Source organism: Lissotriton vulgaris, chromosome 6 (genome assembly GCF_964263255.1).
Source record: "Lissotriton vulgaris chromosome 6, aLisVul1.2, whole genome shotgun sequence".
Lineage (NCBI taxonomy): Eukaryota > Metazoa > Chordata > Amphibia > Caudata > Salamandridae > Lissotriton > Lissotriton vulgaris.
This window is the reverse complement of record NC_141694.1, coordinates 1,401,459,797-1,401,483,143: the sequence shown is the minus strand read 5'-3', so window position 1 is coordinate 1,401,483,143 and position 23,347 is coordinate 1,401,459,797. Positions and strand designations below refer to the sequence as shown.

The following is a 23,347-nucleotide window of genomic DNA, read 5'->3' as shown; positions in this document are numbered from 1 at the left end:
ACAAGAGTTAGTTCATGAGGGCAAATTCATTTCTAACTCGTCTATCAGATGTGCTCTAGATACCTTTGACACGGAGGCTAGGGAGATAAATACCAGCATTCTCCTCAGAAGGCCTGCATGGCTTAGGATATCGGGGTTTAAACCGGAGGTTCAGCAGTCCATTTTAAACACACCTTTTGGACAAGCAACACCTGTTCCGAAGTCGATCAGACTTTAGAATACAGGAAGAAAGACACAGACGTAGCAAAGTGCATGGGAGTACCTAGTCTCCATCAAATAGAGGTTCCTTTTGCTGCTACGTTTCAGAGGAGGGTCAAAAACCACATCTTCAGACCCAAATGCTTCCGCATATAAAGGCAACACTTAGTCCTTTCCCTAAAGAGTTTTTTTTATAGAGGAGGATATAGAGGAAACAATTCCAAAGGTAGGGGTCGAGGTGCTCAGCATGTAACTCCCCCTCTCCCAACAAACAGTCACTTGCCAACATTCCCCCCGATTATTTAACACCTGTAGGGGGGAAGACTTCAACAGTTTCTTCCCATTTGACAATCCGTACCATCCTACAAATGGGTGATCGATCTTATCTGACATGGTTATTGCCTGGAGCTTGCCACCAATCCTTCAAATATTCCACCTCGCACTCACAAACTGTCGTCAGACCACTTACAGTTACTTAAACAAGAAGTGCAATCTCTCTTAGAAAAGAGAGCCATATAACCAGTCCCATTACAGTACCAAGGTTTGGGGGTATATTCTCTCTACTTTCCAATCCCCAAAAAGGACTGCTCCACTGGGCCAATTTTGGATTTCAGAGTGTTAAACCTGTACATACTGTCAGAACACTTACATATGGTAACGCTCTAACAGGTGCTTCCACTTCTACAACAATGCGATTGTATGTCCACAATAGACTGAAAAGACACATACTTTCTCATTCCGGATCATTCCAGCTCATCTCAAATATCTCAGATTTCGGATAGCAGGCAAACACTATCAGTTTAAAGTACTCCCATTCGGAGAAACTACTGCTTCCAGAGTGTTTACCAAATGCCTAGCAGTAGTAGCAGCTTGTAATGTAGGTCTTTGGCTCGCGTTGCTGCTTTGACGTGGGTTTGGCTCGTGGGTCTGACTCGTGTCTATCTCACGAGCCAAAGCCTGGGGTTGGTATTGTTGTCTTTTAAATGTGCTTCCACGAGCCACGGCCGTACGTACTGTGTTATGGTTCAAAGTGCTTTCCTCGTGCACGGACGGCTGAGTCTTTCCGTTTGCCATTGTAACCACCGGCTTCACGGAGACCAGACGTCCATGACGGGTGGAGTTTCTACTTGAAGTTTAAACTTCACTTACCTGAATATCCTGCTTCTTCTTCATTTACGACATATTTTGGCGACGATCGGGAGACTCCACCCCACCCACGCTGATCCTTTTCCCTGATTCAGCTCCTCGTCAACGTTTTAATTTACGAGTTAGTTCATTGGTCGGATGAAGCTCTAACCTTCCCCAATCAACGGAGTTGCTTTTCTCAGTTTCTCCTACCGGCAACTCTTATTGGTCGGTTACAATCGTCTGCTCAACACGATCAACCTCATTGGGTATTTCTTCGTGCAACTTTATTGAGGTATCGTGTGAAAACTCCTATCAAGACACGACGACAAGGTACTGTGTTAATTATAAATATTTCTTCGTCAATCGCATCCCCAACGATACGCACGTTGTAATTGGAAACATTGCGTGTCACCTCAGCGACACGCACGCTTTCAACATACAACTTCCTTGATGTTTTAAACATTTACTTAACAAGCGCATCTTCAACGATACGCACGTTGTTTTTGGAACTTCTTTGTTTAACCATAGCGTGTCATCTCAGCGATACGCACGCTTCCATTATACAACAGATAATCACAGGGTCGTGCACCGCGTATCTCTGCAGCGATACGCACGCTTTTCATTTTGAATTAGCATATTTGTTGAACTTACTTCTACAGCGTTATAATACGCTTTTGAAACCTTAAATCTTCTGGCATATTTATTTCACAATTATTACAGCATCCGAAACCTGTTTAAACTCTCTAGCATAATTATTATTCAATTGTTACAGCATTTTCCACGCATATGCTCATTTTAAAGCTGACATCTATGTAGTGTTTAGATTACTGTGATTTTAACATTTATAAACACTTTACCTCTGCATTGGTATTGAATATGGCTAATAACCAGTGGCATCAGATTACACAACCCCCACCTTTCTTGAACAAACCAGGCACTCCAGACATAATTTGGTCTGAGTGGTTTGGGCTGTTTGAGAATCATTTAGTTGCTATTGATGCTGCTGATTATTCTGACAAAAGAAAGTTCGCTATTCTTTTTGGTTGTTTAGGTCAAGCTGGTCAACGAATCTTTAAAAGTATTGTTCCTATAGCCCCTCCCATTTCACAAGATGAGAGTGGGGATAATCCTTGGAACGTATACATTGAAGCCATCGCGAGATTAAAAAAACAATTTTGTGCTGAACCTAACATTATGCTAGAGCGGCACAATTTCTATGCCAGGAAACAAAAAGAAGAAGAGAAGGTGGAAGAATACATCGCTGCGCTCAGAGTATTAGCAATCACTTGCAATTTCGAACCTTCTCCAGATAAATTTATTAGAGACCAATTTGTATTTAATTGCGTTTCTAGGAAAATTAAACAGAGGATTCTTGGGTGCAAGAACCCATCTTTAACTGAAGTCATAGACCTCGCCCTTAGGATTGAACGCTCTACTTTAACCAGTAAAGTTGTAATGGAACCAGCAAAACAGGCGGTCAATGCTATAGACTGTTATGACTCTGATGAAGGAGAAACTCTGTGTGCCATTTCTAATAGAAACAGAGTTCAACCTAGTAAATTTATTCAAAAGAAAAAGACATTTTTCTGCTATAGATGCGGTTCAAAAGACCATATAGGTAACGCTCCGAATTGCCCTACACTCAAGAAGCGTTGTTCTATTTGTAAAAAAAATTGGACACTTTCAAGGAGTTTGCAGATTCGCCAAGAAGCCTTCCAATGTTAATATGGTAGACTTTGATGCATGTTCTGAGTCTTTTAAGAACATTGTTGTAACTCTTGATTCTAATGGTGATATTGATTCCATTAAGGGTCCTCTATGTGCAGCTATTATTGATAATGTTCACCTTCAAGTTATGGCAGATTCAGGCTCCCCATATACAATTCTTAGAGATTCAACCTTTTATGAAAAATGGGACAAAAGAATCGAATTGATTAAATCTGATGTTAACCCACTAGCATTTGGTGAGAAGAATATTAACATGCTAGGGTATTTCGAAGGATTAGTCCAATGTCTGGGGAGGGAGACCGTCACTAAAATTTACGTGGCAGAAAAAGGTAAAGACATCGTGGGCTGGAAAGACTTAGCCAGGATGGGTCTTTATTTAGTTCCCGGTGATGAGAATCCCATCAAAGTTGGGAAGTTACCTACTTTTAAAACTGATCTACCCATTGCTGTAATAGATAATCATAATACAGAGGTACAAGAAATTATATCAGAATTTAAACCTGTTTTCAAGGAAATGGTGGGGAGTGTCAAGGGATTCGAACACAGGATTAGATTGATACCTGGAGCTCAACCAATAGCACATAAAGTTAGAGCAGTTCCGCTGAGCGTCAGGTCAGAATTAAAAATAATGTTGGATGATTTGTGTAAACAGGGTATCATTTCTTCTATCAATTCTTCACAATGGGTCGCACCAATTGTAGTCGCCCGTAAAAAGACAGGAGAAATTAGATTATGTGCGGATTTACGCTCATTAAATAAGAACATAATTGTTGACTGTCACCCGCTTCCAAGAATCCACGAGCTTCTGGCTAACATAGGCGACGCAAAATGGTTTTCGTTGATCGATCTGAGGTCAGCGTACCATCAGGTGTCTTTGGCGAAGGAATCCCAAGAACTTACTTCTTTTATCACACCATTTGGTGCTTTCAAATTCCTTCGCCTCCCTTTTGGTTTAGTGTCTGCTGGAAGCGTTTTCCAGAAGCTGATGGATGTATTATTTCAAGGGATAGCGGGTGTACAGGCATACCTTGATGATATCTTGATTTTTGCCAAAACGTTAAACGAGCATAATCTTATCCTCAGAAATGTTCTTTCAATTTTGATGTCTAGGAATATGACTGTTCGCTCAGATAAATGCAAATTTGCAGTCAACAAGATTGATTATTTGGGACATACAGTCTCTGATCAAGGTATCACTCCCAAATTTTCAGTTGTTAGAGCCATTGAAGATGCAAAGCCTCCACCTGATAAAGACGCCTTACGATCCTTCCTTGGGCTAGCAGAGTATTATGCCAGGTTTGTCCAGTCATACTCCCAACTAGTCGAACCTTTAAGGAAGCTTTTGAGGAAAGGGTCTAATTTTGTTTGGACACAGGAGTTGGACAAGGTTTTTTGTGAGATTAAGAAGTTGATTGTTTCTGCAAAAGCCATACATGCTTTCAGGGAGGATGCCATCTCCGTTATCACAGTTGATGCAAGTATTTCTGGTCTAGGAGCAGTGCTTACACAGAAGGTTAATGGTCAGGAGCAGACTGTGGCGTTTGCGTCTAGAGCACTTAAAGAATTCGAACAGAGATATAGTACTATCGAGAGGGAAGCCCTGGCTTGTGCATGGGCGGTCCATAAGTTTAAAATGTACATTTGGGGTAGGAAATTTCGAGTTGGTCACTGACCACAAGCCACTAATTTACATCTTTAATAAATCCAGTTCAGCATCCATGTCTGCATGACTGATGAGATTAGTCTCAAAGTTGCAAGAGTTTAACTTTTCCGTTAAGCATATTGTTGGTGGCAAGAATTTTCAGGCTGATTGCCTATCTAGAATGGCTATGGTCAAAGATGATGAGGAGGATTTTCTAGTGGAGGATGTCGAATGTGTAACCTTTGTGGATGCAGTGGATGAAATTAGTGATGTGATTTCTGAGAGTGATTGGAAGGAAGCCACTGCCTTAGACAATGTGTTGTTAAAAGTTATCGAGTTTACCACCCGTTGTTGGCCCGAACCAAGAGGTTTGAGCGGCGATCTACGTAGTTTTGCTCAAATTTCTGAGGAACTTTCTGTTGAGAACGGCGTAGTACGAAGAGGTGAGAAATTTGTTCCTCCTTTTAAATTGAGAGAGTCTATTATTAATAAGGCTCACCAAGGGCATTTGGGGACAACTAAAACCTCTATGCGCATTAAGCAACACTATTGGTGGCCTTCAATTGATTCCCAAGTAAAAAATTTGATTGACTCTTGTCCGGAGTGTTTATTATCCGACAAACATTGGCACACATTAAAAGTCCCTCTACACCCGACGGATTTTCCTAACTCTCCCTGGGAGAAAGTTGGGGTAGATTTTTCAGGCCCTTATTCCATTCTCCAACAGAAGAATAGGTACATTATTCTTTTGGTGGATTATTTCTCAAAGTGGATGTACTTTGATTTTGTTAAATCTCCAGATTCAGATTCCACCATAACCTTTCTCAAGAAGGTTTTTGATTTAGAAGGGTCCCCCAAGTTTATCGTCACGGATAACGGGACTCATTTTGTCTCGGATAAAATGTGCAAATTTTTGAAACAATTGGACATTAAACAACTCAAAGTCTCTCTTTATTCTCCAGCTTCGAATGGTCTTGTCGAGAGGGGGAATAAAGTAATCAAAGAGGGTGTCCAGACGGCAGTTTCTTGCGGTTACAGAGTAGATGAGTTCGTGAAACAAAAAGTATGGCACTATAATACCTCCCCTCATTGCATGACTGGGGTTTCCCCATTTTCCTTACTAAGAGGCAGAGAGAATCGTTCTGTTTTATTTCCTTCCTGGTTGCATCAGGATTCTGCCGGTAGAACTATTGATTTGGACTCTGTCAAGAAAACTGTTCTCGAAAAACAGAGCCAGATGAAGTTACATTTTGATGGTACCTCAGATGGTAAATTGGTGGACCTGCTGGTTGGTGACTGGGTTTTAATCAAGAATTTTAAATGTGCTTCCACGAGCCACGGCCGTGCGTACTGTGTTATGGTTCAAAGTGCTTTCCTCGTGCATGGACGGCTGAGTCTTTCCGTTTGCCATTGTAACCACCGGCTTCACGGAGACCAGACGTCCATGACGGGTGGAGTTTCTACTTGAAGATTAAACTTCACTTACCTGAATATCCTGCTTCTTCATTTACGACACAGCTCATCTCAGAAGACAAAAATTAACCTCTTCCCGTACTTATCAAAGCCAGCACACACTAGAAGTGTCTAAAACGCACTCCGACCACACTGAACTTACTTCACCAATTAGGCTTCACAGTCAACGAGCAAAATCCTCATCTACAGCTTTTACAAATCCAGTCTTATCTGTGAGCGACTGTCAACACTCACATGGCTCTAGCCTCTCCCAGTGCAGTCAGAATTCACAATATTCAAACTCTGTTTTTACAGTTTCAAGCCGATTAAACCATAACACCCAAAACTTTTATGCAACTATTGGGACTGACGGCGTCATGCCTCACTATAGTGCCTCACGCAAGACTACACATGATTCCTGTACATCTGTATATCTACTACATGTCTTGTTCTTACATCAGGGCACAGATGTCATGTTGGCGCACTTGAAGCTCCGGGGATTCGTAATGGTTTTCCATATACACAGCAATCGGTGTAGTTGCCATTTACCAAACATTTCACTCTCCTCACTACCCTTTTCATCTTCCCCTTCCTCTGTTGTATGACTGGAATCATATATATATAAATTCCTTATATTTAAATTTTTCAAAACACGCATTGTATGTGTAATTAAATCACAGTACCTGTGATTAACAAAGGTTCTGGCTCGAATACACAAAGACTTCCAGGAGTACTTATGAAAAGTTGTGCAGGTTAAAGAGTCTCAGAATTATTTCATGCGTAGACATTTATACAATCCTCCGATATTTCGGCATGTTTTAGCGGAACCTCAGGGTCTAACTCCTAAACGGCTGGATTTTCCCCACCCCTGAATTTACCAGTACCCCCTTTATTGGTCACTCTGGGGATAGGAAAAGACAGGCTCAAATTCAGGGCCTATGTATTCGTACTTAAATGTACATTTATTTGTTATGCGCATCCTACACGACAAAACAATTCTAGTTTCAAGGCACGTGGAGGCGGAAGGGTTGAGGGCAGAACTGAGCAAGAAAAGAAAATATTAAAATAATGGCATATCTAATGTTTAGGCTTTTCTTCGGTATCAAGAGTGAGATTGTTTATAACGTTTTTTTTCAAAGTGCTTTTGATGCTATATTGTGTCAGGGTATATATATTCATATTGGGGATGGGAACGGATGTGATCGTTCTCTAGTTTCTAGACCGGCCGTCGTGAGGTATTTACAACTAAGTCTTTCTGCTTTACAATATGGAGGTGATGAGGTTAGTGTCTTGAAATCAGCGAAGGACTTTTGGACTTGGTCAGTACAATCTGTAGAAAGTAACAACATAATTTGCATGAGAAGATAGCGCTATATTAGGTATTTGCGGCAGGCACTAGAATCAGACAGCCTCTCCATTGCTAGGCTACTTCTAGATCACTGCTCCAGCCAGGCCAGCCGATGAGCACAAGGGTGCTAAGCAACAAGTAATGGCTGGATGCAAGTGTAGGGAAGTATCGAGAGTTTAGGCTGCGTCCAAAAGACGCTGTAACCGCAAGATCATAGAAATGTAAGAAATTATATGGGTAACGAATGCAAACATTGAAAATGCTCAAGTTGATGTTTTCTGATGTTCATCCTCAAGTTCATTTCACAGTATTAATTATGAAATCAAAGGATCTATTTGAATGTGTCTAGTTTAACGTGATTCAAAATTTAGGGTGAGGATAGCTTCCCCAGACAGTGGAAGTATGTTCCCTGCACTTCTGTGGCTGAAGGCTGGAGCTGTAGACACTGAGGTGTGGCTGATGGTGACTGGGCTCCCTTCAGAAATTCAATGTAGGCTTTGTTAGCAAGGGGCTGCTGATTAGACTTTCTGAAACACTGGTCTTTGGTAAATAGTAGGGGTGAGAGGCGCAACTATAGATTCTGTTGTGGAAGGTGAAGGGGCTCTTGAGGTGAGGGCCAGTCTTTTGTTTTCGTTGTTCCCACTTTCATTTGGGCTGACAAGTGCAGAAACCTCACACCTCTTTGTGCCTTTGTTGTGGGTGGTCCAAGCTGGAGAATACCCTGCTGTGAGGGGGATCACTACACAAAGGTTGTGACTGAAATATAGAACTACAAATGTGCTGTTAGCTGGTCATATTTGCCAGCAAGCCACATGTCAGACCCCTTCCCCTGGATTTTGCAGCTTTGAATGGCAAATTTTGCAGCCAAAAAAGCAAAGTTTTCAACCCAAAACATTCAAATTAGTTGCATTTTTGCAGTAGGCAGAACATGTGCCTGCCACAAAAGTACTTCACAGTCACTGGCGGAGACTGTGCTGTGTCATAGTCTGTTACCTCTCCGAGTCCCAAACACTGCTGTGCCTTGAATTGGAGGATAAATGAGGCCACGGAAAGCAGATAGCAATATGAAACCTGCTCTGTCTGTCATCAAACAATATGTGCTTCTTGTATTGCTGGGCAGCAGGGGGTTCAGGGTTGGGCCCGAGGGCGGGGCGGGGGGCCTTTAGAGTCTGAGGAGGAGTTGGGAGGACAATATTGCAAATCGCGATATCCTGCAGGGTCTGAACAGCAGTGACCTATAGAGGTAATAGAGTGTTGCAGAGGCAGCAGAGAAGCTTCAGATGAAGGTATGGGCTACAAAGACAGTTAACAGTGATGTGGGCGCTAGAGTCTGCAGCAAGGCCACAGAAATGATTGTGGGTCTGTAAGGAAATCGGAGGCTTCAAAATTAGCAGTGAGGATGTAGAGACAGAAGAGGCACTCCAGTGAAATAGTGGTATGTAAAGACAGAAGGAGGCATTTAGAGTTGGAGATGAGGGTCTAGAGCCGGCACTGTGTCAGTAAGGGCAGCAATGATGGTGCAGTCAGCATGCTGTATAGGCGGCAGTGTGGATATGAAGGCAGCAGCAAGGTTGTAGTTCTGCAGTGTGTACTAAATCAACAAAAACAAGCATTTACAATGCAATAGGTCTCGCAGCATTAAAGTTTGAGTTACTGGCATTGTAAATGACAATGCTTTGCATTATTATTATTTTTTAAAATTTGCAATTGGTATATAAACATTGTTTGCGAATGGTTAGCTGTTGCTTATGCTAAGCAAAGTTGGCTAGTCTTGCTTGTTATAAGCATGCTGATTTAAAGCGCTCTGATACCTGCGGGTAAAGTTTGCGCTATATAAAAGTGAAAACTAATAAATAAATTAAAAAAAAGCCTACCTGTACCACGTCCGTTCTCATTCTGCGATGCCACATATCTTTGGGTCCCTGTACTTATTAACTGCACCCAGCTGTGGGAAACCTCCATGGCAGGAACAACGTGTTGCGGGCCAGACACAGGCAATGTAGCCACTGTCCTGTGGCTGCACCGCGGGGTAACAGTGTAGGGGCAGGAAGGCAGGCAGTTGGTAGTGCTGTGCCATAGCAGTGTAGTTATCTGTGTATGCTGGGCATGGGGGTTGCTATTGGCTGACAAGATGTGGTGAGGAGGTGCCGGTTCCGTGTGCCTGCTTCCTGATCTTGGGCAGGCGACAGGTAAAAAAAAGGAGGCGGAGGACATGACACCCAGTGGAATGAAGGTACAGCATGCACACTAACCTCATTTTGAAGACTCTCTGGAAAGGCACTACATTGGAAACACCGACTGAGCATATTCATTTCCCAAGTCAGTTAAGTGGTCTGAAAAAGGCTCAGGAGCTATATGTGCTTTACAAAAAGCATCACTTAAATAAATGCATAAATACACTATAGGCACAATGCTATGAATGACGAACATCACTTAATGTGAAACCTTTTCCTGCCGTTTCATCCAGCACTAATCCCATAACATAAGGGAATCCAACGCAGGTCTAGGAGGGCCTGGTGTATTTCAGGATATGCACCTAAATTATATTTGCATGCGTTGAATATCAATAGAAAATATTACAAAGTCTGTTGTTGTCCTCCAAACTTGGCATGCAACTGGCCCTTGGATATCTATATTATCACTAAAGGTACCTCAATGACTTAATAACATAGGATGTGTTGAACAATTAAGGGTTTTCATTTAGATGTAGAAACACGCATTCAAACTGCTGTCTCGGACTGTACATGCGTACAGGCATGTATGCAAGACATGCATCGCTTTGTTCTAGTTTCCTCACTCTTCTGGACGAAATGTCCTGATATTTTGTGAAACGGGCTCATGCCAAATGCGTAATGTGTGGCGCTGCTCAGTGAGACACAACACCACAACTTAAAACAGTGTTCACAACAAGTTCTCACTTCCACTCAATTGACAAACGACAGGCATGTCTAATTCGATATCAGCACTTTGCCATTGTTCATGTGCACCTGAAAAGTAAAGTTCTTTTCACATGCTGTGTTTGCTTTTCCTGTAGCGAGGTACTTGTTAAAGTATATAGCACAAATTTGTTAGCGGAACTTGAATTTCAACACACAGCATTTGGTGTTCGTAATATATGCATTTATGATTATGTAAACATCTTTAAAATGCTGTGTTGCACCTTACAGTTATCTGAAAAAAATTACATCAATAAATCATTTAAATACTAAGTACCCTAAATGTTTTTCGAGTGGGTCAATTACATGTTTTGATTTGAATTCACCTGCGCCTAGCGCCGTGATGCCATCCAAACGGCTACATCAATTAGAGAAACTATTTCACTTTACAGACATTTCTTCTGTGTGAAAGTTTGTTTGAGACCAACAACAAGTAACAGCTGCCTGCGACGACAGCATGTTTAAACCGTACCAAACATGAAGACTATGGGGCTATAAAAATAAAAACGAATTAAAATAAACGACACGCAATTCCTTTCCCGAATTAAAACACCGCCCAGCCGATAAGAAAGTCAAAAGCACCCAACTCCAATGATATTCTAACTTCACAGGAGCCAACAGAAACACAGGAAACGAAAGAAAACTGCTGCAGAGAAGCTCTTCAACCTGCACAAAAGCCAGACACCTACCTAGGAGCGCGGAAACGCTGCATCCACCGGCGTCAAAGTGAAGGAAAAGTTAATCACTGCCAATTTAAAGTTCACAGCTGCTCTGCATGCACTGCCTCAGCGCAGCTCCTCGCGGCAACTTTTACAGAACACAAGTAACACGCACGCCACAGACAGCTAGGAACTGGGGCTCGGCTGCCTCACCGTCCATTGAAAAGATAACTCACATTCCCGGATGATGGAGGAAAAAAGGAAAAACACCCACCACTAGTGAATAAAAACGCTGGGGCTTCCAGTAGACTGCAGGGAGAAGCTTCCCCACTCTCTTCCGTTTGCAGAAGCTTGGGGTGAGGGGGTGGGGGGATGTCGCCCTGGCAGGGATGACAAATGCAGTACGATATGCTAGCAGCCCAGGGGGATCACTTTTACTTCCACACACATCCTCTAATGCACGTACTCCCACTCAGCCTCTCTTGCAAGGATTTTTTTACAATTTTTTTCCACCAGCTGTAAATGCCCGGCTGCAGTGTGAATCAGAAATCAATAGAGCAGGGGGGGGGGGTGCGTGTGTGTGTGTGTGCATGCGACGGCGGGGGGGTGTCTCTTTATGTGTATGTACGCTCCTGTGTGTGCGAATGCGTGCAGGGGGAGGTGTCCTGTGTATGTTTGCGCTTTCCAGGAGACAGGAGATGGCCACGGTGAGCGCGTTCTCGCGCGCGCGGCCCGCTCCAATCTCCTTTTGCAAGATGTGCACGGCCAGCTCCTGTCTCCTGGGAAGCTGAGTCGCTGACAATAGGTCTCTGGCGAGACCGCGCTTTCACGAGGTTAAACGTCACGAGACCTAAAAAGCACACCAAAAAAAAAGAGGCGACAACAGGGGAGATTAGGGGTGAGCAGGAGACAGAGGGCAGCGGAGGGAGGCGGGTCCGAGGGAGAGGAGTGACAAAGGGAAGTGGAGGTGGTGGGAGCATGAATCAAGCACCTGCTGAGTCGTGACGGGATGGCCGCAGGTTAATTACACAGGAGGCGGCTCTGTGCATTTCAAATGCAGGCGACAGTGGAAATCAATACCTTTGCTGCCTTCTAGCCTGTTGCTCCCCCTCCTTACAATTGACTTAGCGGCTGTGCAGAGCCAGTAAAGACAGGGTCAAATCCCCGTTTGTTAGGTCGAACCTGTAACAGCTTTTGCACTGTTCTGGCGAAGACTTTATGTAAGGGCTTTGAGAAATCACTCCAGAGGCTTTCACACGCTCCTGCGTGTGCTTTTTGTTTTGTCCCTGGCTTTGGCATATGCGTGCGTCTTTTTTACAAAGACAGCCCGCAATTGGGCAAAGGCAGGCGTATTACTCCGCCCATGGCCTATTGGTTGCGGTTAGCCGCACGGGCGCCATGTGTTTTGAAATATCATGCACAAATGCGTGCGCGATAATGCAAAACACATGTCTCGGTGTGACACGTGAGCGCTCTTACGCCTAGAGTTGCAGTGCGCAGATTCTGAAAACGTCATCGCTGAGCCACGCTGGTATTGGTCCAGTCTCGAGGGATTCCCCAGACGTCACTGCACAGCCGCGCCGAGATTGGTCCCAGACACGAGGACTTTGCCACGAGGACTTCGCCACGCTCGTCACCAGGAATAGAGCTGCTCCCAACACTAGCACAGTCGCCTTCATCTGCCCTGGGCAAACCGACCTCACAGTAGTAAACCGTCCATTGGCCCAAAATACCCCCGCCCCCACCTCTCCTAGATCCCTCATACAGAGAGTCTCCGTGTCTCTAACAGGCCACACGTCTACTCTGTATACCAACAGCCCGCTCCAGATTTTCCCCTTGCTACCTCCTTTCTTCTATCTTCACTTCTCCTCCTCTCCCTCTCCTTTCCACCACCACCTTCCTTCTGCCGTGTTACTTCATTCGTTTCTTTGCTTCCTTTCACTTTTCCTCTACTTATTGCCTGCCACCTCTTCCTTCCTACTTCGACTATTCTCTTCAACGTATTATACGTAGCACCGCAGCATCAAACTAGAATTCAAGGGCGTTGCTTTAATTATCTGCAATACACCTATTTGCTTCTTTGAATAGCAGGAGATTATATCAAAGGTGGTTATGCGCATGTTCCTTTAAAAGCTTTTCTGGGGGGCCATGGACAATTTAGGCAGTGCAAGCAGCACCCGAACCCTGGTGGCCATAGGTTACTAGGCTGCGAAGAGACTTAGTGAGCCACTGGTGGGATGAACAAGCCCCTTTTGTTACAGAATGGACTCGAGTTATGGATCATTGTGAAAAACATTAAGAACTGGTGTACAAGGCCCGTGGGGTGCACAGAAAACATGCCAAGATATGGAATCCTTAGCTGAATTCCAGCAGTTCTCTGATGGCATGATAAAATATCAAACGTATGATGCAAAGCCGAGTTATAGTGCTGTATAGTTACTGTGGATACAACATGTGCGTAGGACCTGATGCCCATATACATATGCTATTTGTTTTTAGGGTTGATAATACAAAAATCAATAAAAGGCTATACAAAATAACTGTAGATTATGAAGCAGATTTGGGATTATGTGGCAAATCCATAATTATGTGGAAAACACAACAGTTGTAAAATCCGATAATTCCAGTGGTCCTGCCTATGAGCATAGCAAATAATGCAGAGCAACACCCAGTGGCACACAACTACATTTATAACAACGCAAATCTGACAGAAAGGAAAGGGGAAGTGCAGTTTCGCGTTTGCCAATTAGAGAAAAAAATGTAAATTAAATTCAACGATCACAATTTAATCATCTCTAGAGTAGGCAATTCGGCTTTGTAAGTAAAGGAAAGGGTACATTATTTTTGACAGCATAACATGCAGGATGAAACGGCCTGGCAGAACATACACAAACTAACTCATTACATTTTCTCCTGACTCACGTACATAGTAATGTAAACTCAATTTACTCAACACGATTTTTCACATGTGGCAGGTTGTCTGTGTTTGTGACATTTCTGAAAGCAGGACATCTCAAAGTACAGTGCACAGTGGTGCCTGAGACATGTCGGACTGCAGGTCACTGGTTGTACATGTGAGATCTCAGAGTGCAATGCATTGGTAGTGAGAATGGGGTTGCAGTAAAAAGCCTTTTGAATGTGTTAAATTTTATCCTGAGGCAAGCATGTATTCCTGAATCAGACACCTCATCCAGTGTGTAGTAATTGTATAACTCTCCAGTCCCAGGTGGCACAGCACCCAGGAAAATGTGCTGCATGGGTAAACACTTATATGGTCCCAAAAGAGAGACCAATTGGCTATGCCAATGCTTATTTTTTAATTCCAATTTGCTGGCACTTTTGTATAAATCAAGGGATTTTCAAAAAAGTGCAGATTTTGCAATTATTTATGCAAATCGCAATACCCTATAGGTCTGACATATGCCATTGTGTACTTGCATCTTCCACATTAAAAAGGCGAAATACAGCATGCTCCTGGGAAAAGAATAGGACTATTAAAAACAGAGTTCAAAGCTCTCTACTACATTGTAATACACAGTCTCTCGCCTAATGTATAATTAACTTGTGTGGCCTTCTACTCTGTAGCTTTCCAAATAAGGGCAGATGGCCACAAATATCTCTAACAACTACAGAAAAATCAGTGACAAAAATAGGGTTAGGTGTCATGTAATAGGATTAGAGGGGTATCTGTGAGGTTCAGTTGATTGTCAGATTTGTCCAGAAGTTGTCAGATGCACACGCTCTTCTTAAAAAAAAAAAGACAGGCTATACTGAGCTGTTATAACTCTCCTACATGGTTAGGCTTCAAATACATTTGCCATTGTATTTTTGTTTTGAGTACCCCCTTCCCCATCCCCCTTAGGATCCTCTCACCGTTCAAACTTAACAACCCCTCACCCCACCATTTTTTTGCCACTGTTTCCTTGCCATTCTGGTTCATGTTCTTCCATTTCTTCTGGTTCACGTTTCATTTAAACTTTTTTGTGCTGGTATTTGCGCTTGGCACGCTCATAGTGCTGCTCTTAATCAACAATTCACATATGTTCAGTGCACCTTAGGCTCTGAAAAGTTTACAAGATGAGTGACCCTAGACTTCTGTGTCTGAGCCCTGAGTGGCAATCTACACCATAGATTTGCTAACTCAATCAGTGGTAATGAGGTTTTCAACGATCCCCAAATTATAATCAACTTTCTGAACACGGCAGCGTTCATAAACCATATGGACGCATAGAAACTGCCGAGGTATAGATTTCCAGGTGGTAGTAAGTGTGTTTAGTATGATTAGTTGTTTGATGAGAAGACAATTTCATTTATGTCAGTATCCAGGAATGTGGCCTTGTTTTTCCAGACCAAAAATAAGACTAATATTGACACTGCTTTCTAAATTCCTCTCTTCATAATCTGTTGATATGGACCAGAAGAACTTCTTGAGCCATAAAGATCACCCTCATGCTGCTCCTACAAGAATCATTCACCTGGGCTGTAGATGGTGTATCAGATCAGTTATGGATGGGTGGATCCTACCATGTATTGCAGGACAACCATCCTTTAGACTGTTTGGTGGTTATTGCCCCATCCCGCCCAGGATTCCACAGTACTAACCTTAGTGAACTCATACTCTTCTCTACCAAAACACTCAGGCTGCACAACAGGATTTAGTGGGGGATGTTTGTGAGGGTTACAACAACATTGCTAAATGCTTTTCACCCTCCCTGCCCCTGAAGTCCCTGGAGGATGATGCCTTCCTTCCTCCAGGGTGTAGGGGCCACTGCCACCTGCATCAGGTGCCATGGGACTGCACCCAGGACTTCTCCCAGGGTAAAAGGTGGGGCTGCCCCACTATCCTAACAAACATACTATTTCACCAGTGTGTATACCATCAACATGTGCTTGCTCAACCGAAGTGAAAACCTGGAAGCAGTCCTTATACAACATTTTCAGCTTAGACTGCTGCACTAACATCTTTGAAGGCCTGAAAGAAAAATTCTATCGAAGAACCAAATGATTTCTGCTACCTTGCTTTCAACAAAATCCATTTGTATATCCAGTAATCTGAAAAGTTCACAAAAACTGTTCATGGATATTTCTATTGGGTGTTACAGATTTGCCCAGGTGTTCAATGTGGTCTCATAATTATAATAGCTGCTATAAAGTCAGACAGAATATACTTTTAAATCTGTTTTTCAGTTAATGGAATCACCCTGCCTGAGCCTTCGGGATTTTCCGTAATTCCAATAAACCTTAAATTGGAATGGTGTGAATGATTCTCAGTCTCATCTTGTTTTTCCTTTAAGTCATTCATTTCTTTTTTGGAATGTGTTGAACTTTTATGTTGCTGTCCGTGCTGATCTTTGAAATCCGAAACTCTCTGCTCAACCTCCTCAAGCCTCTCAGTAATGATGTACATTTTATTCGCAATACCACATATCTGACTTTGCAGATTTAATAGTTTCAGAAGTTTCAGTGTCAGGATGTAGATAAGGATCTAGGAGAGGCATATGCTCCTTCCATCAGGATTATGACCTCACCCGCAGGCTTTAACTCAGCAGGTAACTTGCCTCTCTTATAGAATGCAGGACATCGGCCTAATCAGGAGGCCTCGACTAGCCAAATGCCTAATGAGGCATTGCAAGATTTCATCACACTCCAAATTTGTGTAATTTCAATGTAACCTCTTAAAGACTCCTCTGCTGCTGCCCAGTCTTTCACACAACTATTGGAGACAATCCTACAAGAGATTAGAGAATGTAAGACCTTGCAAGAACTGAAATCGTTAAATCTGCAAAATCAGGTATCGACAATAAACTTTCCCTTATTACTGACAGGCTTGAGGAGGTTGAGCAACAAGTTTCAGGTCTTACAGAACGACAAGGACAGCTACAGAAAAGTTGAACACATTTCGTTAAAGAAATGAATGACTTGAAGGGAAAACAAATTAGATTGAGAATCATTCACACCGTTCCAACTAAAAGTTCATTGGAATTCTGGAAGATGCCAAAGGCTCAGGCAGGGTGAGTCCATTATTTAAAAAAATTGTTCAAAACTATATTCTATCAGATTTTATGGCACATCCTACAATTATGAGAGCACACTAGGTTTCTGGGCAAAACCGAAAACGTATCTCCCACTCGCAGCTCTCTTATCCCTTGTGAAGTTTTAGAGGGTGTGAAGGTGTGAGCTGTGCTGTGGTGTGCCTCGCCTCGCACCTGCTGCTTGTGATTGCAGGTCTTCTGCCATACCGGAATGAATAGATTTTAGTGATGCATAAGGATCAGTTCATGGGGCCAGTTACATCCTGCTCCTAGTCAGCAGCTCCGTAATGTGGGGCAAGGAATGTGAGCAGTGTATGACATTCCTCAGGCAGTTCAGGTTGCACTTTTTTATCTTTATTTCATGTTCAGAGGACCTATCAACACAAGCAGCAGGTGAGAGGCCTCTCACCGCGCCAAACTCGCTCCCACACTCCCAATCCCAGAAGTGTGAGATATTGCTGATTGCCTGTAATACATTATTACAGTTGACTAGTGTCACAAGAACTTGTAATAGGAGAATAATTGCAAGGTGTATACAGAGATTATACTCTCTCATGCATTACATTATTTTTTCTGCTTCTGAATAAGGGTGCCTTCTGTTATTTCACAATTGATCATTTTTGAGTTGCAGATGAGCTGTCCCAGCGATGGCGACAAAAAAGGTCTACCATTGTAAGCATTGTGTATTTCTTTAACATTGGGTTAGAGTGCCGATGGTCTTGTAGAATTGATGCTGCTCGATAGCTATGAGTAAGTGAGCATTCGGGCACACAGTCTTGCCCACCTCTGCAGGAAAGGAAAGTCATGTCTTGCTATGATCTGTGAATCTTCACACAAAGATTTTAGCTGGTCTGTCAACAATGTTTCATGAACTTGTATTTTGAGAACATATTATGTAGTCCTATTAAAGTTTATGTGCATATTTCTCTTTAGCATGAATGCGCCTTTTTTATTCATATGAGTTCCTTGAATCTTTAGACACCATCATCACCTAAAAAGGATCTTTCTGAGGAGAGTGAAGAAGTATCCTCCTTTCATAGCCATGGATCTTCGGGCAGCCTGCTATCAAATTTGAGGGACACCAGTGAAATAAAGCATGGTGAACCTCTTAAACAGCTTGACATTAAGAGACCGTCAAAACCAGGTAACCCATTGTTATTTGTTGTGCCCACCCCAAAATTGGTTGAATGTATGATTGTCCACTTGCAATGATTCCTTAAGTGCTTTTAGAGGACAACATAAACTGCAACAGAGTTCCGTAAACTGTCTTGGATTGTAATTGCAGATGCCTATTTTTTTGACGTTGGCAAGTTGTAGTTATTTTAAGGAAACCCTCTGCGCTATGATCATACTCATTGTGTGCCTCCATGGGACAGTGTCACCCTCACTATCTCTATACATAGTTGTTAATCCTAACCCACAACTTGACTTTACCTCTGACCCTAATCCTTATTGTAATCCATCACATACCAAACCCAAATTCTAGCTGAAATATCCCTTACTCCTACCTAAGTTTAATGACTTACCATTACCCTAACCCTCTTTGTAGGAAAGTGCCCCTTTTTGTCATGGTCACCACTACTTTTTGACACTGGTACTGATGTTGTTCAACTGATGTGCACTGGGTCCCTGGGTCCCTGCTAACCACAGCCCCAGTGCCAGTGCACTTTCCTTAAAGCAAGGTAGAATGTTCTAACTATGCAACAATTGGCACACACTTTGGCAATCCTGTAAGTCCCTATTAAGTTGTACCCCTCGTACCCAGGACATGGGTACCAAAGAGGGTCCCTAAGGGCTGCAGCATCTATTAAGCCACACCAAGGAACCCTCCAACGCAAATTATGTGCAGCCTGCCATTGCAGACTTCGTGTCATGGTGCAAACCATGAGTAAACACATGACATGGCACACTCACTGTGTGCCATGCCAAAGTTACTGCATATAATATATTTAAATCACTCTTACAGCAGGCCTTGTTGCCCTAAGGCAGGCTGCATTATATTTTTTGTGAAGACATATCTGCATAAGTAGATATGCCGTGTGCTCTAGTTCAATTACTAGATGGTACAAGTAAACAATGAAGCCATCTTAAGTATATGTGCTGGGCACTGGTCATTACGAGTTCCCTGGCTACTTGATGGCTTCACTAAAACCTATAATGTTTGGTATCAAACACCATGTCTTAATAAATCCATACTGATTCCAGTATTGGATTTATTATGACATGCTCACAGAGTGTACCTTATAGGTGCCCTCTGAAACCTGCTAGTCTTCTAGTTTGCTGGCTGACTGGTCATGTCCAGCCTGCCACCACAGACACATTTCTGACCCCTGCAGGTGAGAGCTCACGCTATCTGAGGATAGAAACAATGCCTGCTGTGGAAGAAGGTGTTCATACCTCCTCCAGCAGGATGGCTAGTGATTTAGCATATCAAGGCAGGAATTTCAAAGTCTCTGCCTCCTTTGATATGCGGCCCTGGCTTTCCCCAGACATGGGAGAGGCCACGTCCTGCACTGAGGCCCATTTGGCACCAGAACAGGCGAGAAAATAGCTGTGCAGTAGGTGTGTTGCACCATCAGGCTACTGACAACCCTAAGGTGGGTTGCTTGATGTGCTCCATGAAAGAAGAGCTCCGCCATTTTGTTTTTGACGGAATTAAAAACTCTTGGGCAGTGTTATGCCCACTCCCCACAGGAAGTGGTCATTTAGAGGGTGTAGTGTCCCCAAGGATAAGTAGCCTATTGGCTACTACCCTTAATGCATCTAACTCCAGTATTTAGGTGGCTCCCTGACACCAGGAATTCAGATTCATCTGCTCCAAGACGAAGAAGGACAAAGAGCCAAAGAATGCAAGAACTGAAGATTAGCTGTGGACTTGGCACCAAACCCTGCCTTCCTGCTTCTGTCTCTACAATTGCAAAAGCACGACTTGTCTTCAAACTGTGCATCCTCCAAAAGCCTCGAACAGCTGACAGCACTTCGCCAACCCATCAGCCTCTCCCTTGAAGTGGAGGAGCCATTTCCCTGCAGCCTGCAGGCACCAACTCCAAAGTGTAGTTCACCGAACTGCTGTTCACCAAGTCCACTGACACAGCAGCTGCCCAGAAGGAAGTCACCATATTCCAGGAGGTCAGATATGCCTCCCCATCAAGTTTGGAGACACCAGGACCCCCAGGAGCTGCCCTGCACCATGTCCTGGGATACCGAACCCCTTGCAGCAACCAAGGCTTGTTTAGTGTCCAGCCTGGACACCAACACCGCCTAGACCAGGGGTCTCCAAACCGGTCCTGGAGGGCCGGATCCATGCCAGATTTTTAAAATAACTACATGTATCTCAATGGGGATATCCAAAAAATCTGGCATGGATCCGGCCCTCCAGGACCGGTTTGGAGACCCCTGGCCTAGACTGACCTGCCGACGAGGGAAGTTGGCTTCACTGAGGCCAGCACCAAGAGTGGCCCTGCTGCCCTGTTTTATACCAATCTCAAACGGCCCAAAAAGTGATAAGCTCCAACGCAGGCAACTCGAGGACAAAACACATATGCATCCGAGCTCCACAGCTTGAGTCCAAGCCTACTGACAGTGCACCATTGCTCCACAGACCCTCAAGAAATGAGCCCCTCTTTGGGTTCTGGCAGACTTGTTCCCAGGTCCCTACTAGTAAACTTTTTCTGCTCACAGGTTTCTCCATAGAATTCAGCAGTAGCGTTCGAGGCTACCCTTGCAACCAGCACCTCTGCACTCCCACACTGCAGGGCAGGTAACCCAAAACTGCTGGTGGGTCTAAGGATGTTGACCCCTACTTACCTCAAGTCAAGAAGAACTACCTTATATGTTGATTCCAAGTGACCCTATGCGGTGTATGTTTCTCCCATAGGATAACGTACCGCATTCAAGGCTCATGCTTCAAAGCTGATACCACCAAACAGGTTTTGTCATTGCAATACTTAAATGAGACCCCATTGATTTTAAGGCAAAAATTTGTAGTAGTGTTTGAAACCTGGAATTCAAATATGGCCTCAGCATGTTGTTACACACAGTGACCTAAGTTTTTATTGTTCATAGCGTTTAATGTTTATCAATGCAAAATTGCAATTTAGTATTTTTGTTATAATACTTGTTGTATAAAGCCAATGTTTGCCTTAATTTTCAATGGGGTCTCATTTAAGTATTGCAATGAATACCGGTTTGATAGTATTGCAGTAATACACCATATAAGCCACAAAGTGTAGAATGTCAGACCATAACATCATGGCCGCCGTGCATGTTTTATGGTCCGTTTTCCATACTCACGAAACGGTTAATGGCGTACTTAACGTAATGGCGATGACCGCAACATACACGAGGCAGTTCATGAGTCCAGATGAAGTTCTGGATTCTGATATACTTGTGGTAAGACCAATTTGGATATCCAAGCCACCTTTAAATTAGCCTTTCGCTCCACAATTTGTGGAGTTGCATTAGAAGCAACTCTTGACATACTATTGGTGAATTTTGTTCCCTTGTACTTGTTCCCTCCTATACTTAGCTGATTTATCAAGGTGGAAGCACCCATCAAAGGGATAGAGTAGTTTGTGTGGATTCTACGTGGTCTGTGAAACTGAAATGACAGACATTGGTGAAACAAATGCCATTAAGTCTACCCTGGCTTAAAGAGATTTTTGCTTTTGGTAAGGTATGAGCCTAAATAAAGGGGTCGATGTGATTACTTAAGTTTCCTCTGACTAGGAATTTGATCAGTGATTTAGTCTTTGAAATAAAGCGACATGTCCATCCGATCCCCAGCCCCCCCCCCCCCCCCCCCCGGTTTTGTTTCCTTGTTCATATACCGAAACTAGAGAGGTAGATAAATAACTCATTCCGTGAGACATTTTTCTTATGAACTATTCATTTTATACATCAAAGAGGATTGCCTTTGAAAATATTGAGAGAAACTGATGCACATTTTCATATGTTCAACTCCTTCAAGTTCAAGTTTGGCATTTATATAGCGCACTACTCACCCAGAGGGTCTCAAGGCACTTGAGGGAGGTGGGGGGTTATGTATCAAATATCCAGGTTTTGAGTTGTTTTCTGAAGGAGAGGTGGTTTTGAGTAAGGCGGAGATGGGTGGGGAGGGAGTTCCAGGTTTTGGCCGCAAGGTAGGAGAAAGATCTTCCCCCCATGGTGGACCTGTGGATGCGTGGTATAGCGGCGAGGGCTTGGTTGGAAGAACGGAGTTTGCGGGTGGGGGTGTAGAAGGAAAGGCGTGTATTGAGGGATTCGGGTCCTAGATCGTATAGTGCTTTGTGTGCGTGGGTGAGGAGACGGAACGTTATTCTTTTGTTGACGGGGAGCCAGTGGAGGTCTTTCAGATGACTGGAGATGTGAGCTCTGCGGGGGACGTCTAGAATGAGTCTGGCAGATGCATTTTGGATGCGTTGGAGTTTTTTCTGTATTTTGGCTGTGGTTCCGGCATAAAGGGTGTTTCCGTAGTCTAGTCTGCTAGTGACCAGTGCGTGGGTTACTGTTTTTCTTGTTTCGATGGGGATCCATCGGAAGATTTTTCTGAGCATGCATGAGGAGGAGACTGCGTTGACTTGTCTGGTCATCGATAGGGAGGAGTCTAGGATGAAGCTCAGATTACGTGCGTGGTCCGTAGGTTTGGGGGCGTTTCCCAGAGCCATCCCAAGCGGAGGGGGACTATCCTAATATGAGGACTTCCGTTTTGTCAGAGTTCAGTTTAAGGCGACTGGTCTCCATCCATTCGGCCACTTCTTTCATCCCTTCGTGTAGATTGATTTTGGCGGTGTTTGAGTCTTTGGTGAGGGAGGGGATCAGCTGGGTGTCGTCTGCGTAGGAGATGATGTTGAGGTTATGTTTGCGAACGATGGATGTGAGGGGGCTCATGTATACGTTGAAGAGTGTGGGACTGAGTGAAGATCCTTGTGGTACGCCGCAGATGACTTCGGTGGCTTCTGATCTAAAAAGGGGGAGGCGGACTCTCTGGGTTCTTCCTGCGAGGAATGAGATGATCCAGTCCAGTGCTTTTCCTTGAATTCCGATGTTTCTGAGGCGGTGTATGAGGGTGTTATGACAGACTGTGTCGAAGGCTGCGGAGAGGTCAAGTAGGATGAGGGCAGCTGTTTCACCATTGTCCAATAGTTTACGGATGTCGTCTGTTGCTGCGATGAGGGCGGTCTCGGTGCTGTGTTTGGCTCGGAATCCGGATTGTGATATGTCGA

At 43.7% G+C, this 23,347-nt stretch overlaps 1 protein-coding gene across 3 annotated transcripts in view; it reads left to right on the top strand.

The window, feature by feature from the left end:
• The window catches only part of KIZ (kizuna centrosomal protein), an 880,037-nt gene that overhangs the window by 446,390 nt on the left and 410,300 nt on the right, over window positions 1-23,347 (top strand). For all 3 annotated transcript variants that reach the window (XM_086927508.1, XM_086927510.1, XM_086927509.1), the window contains exon 10: window positions 18,102-18,267. In XM_086927508.1, the coding sequence (XP_086783634.1) occupies window positions 18,102-18,267 (166 nt within the window). The remainder of the gene's footprint in view (window positions 1-18,101; window positions 18,268-23,347) is intronic.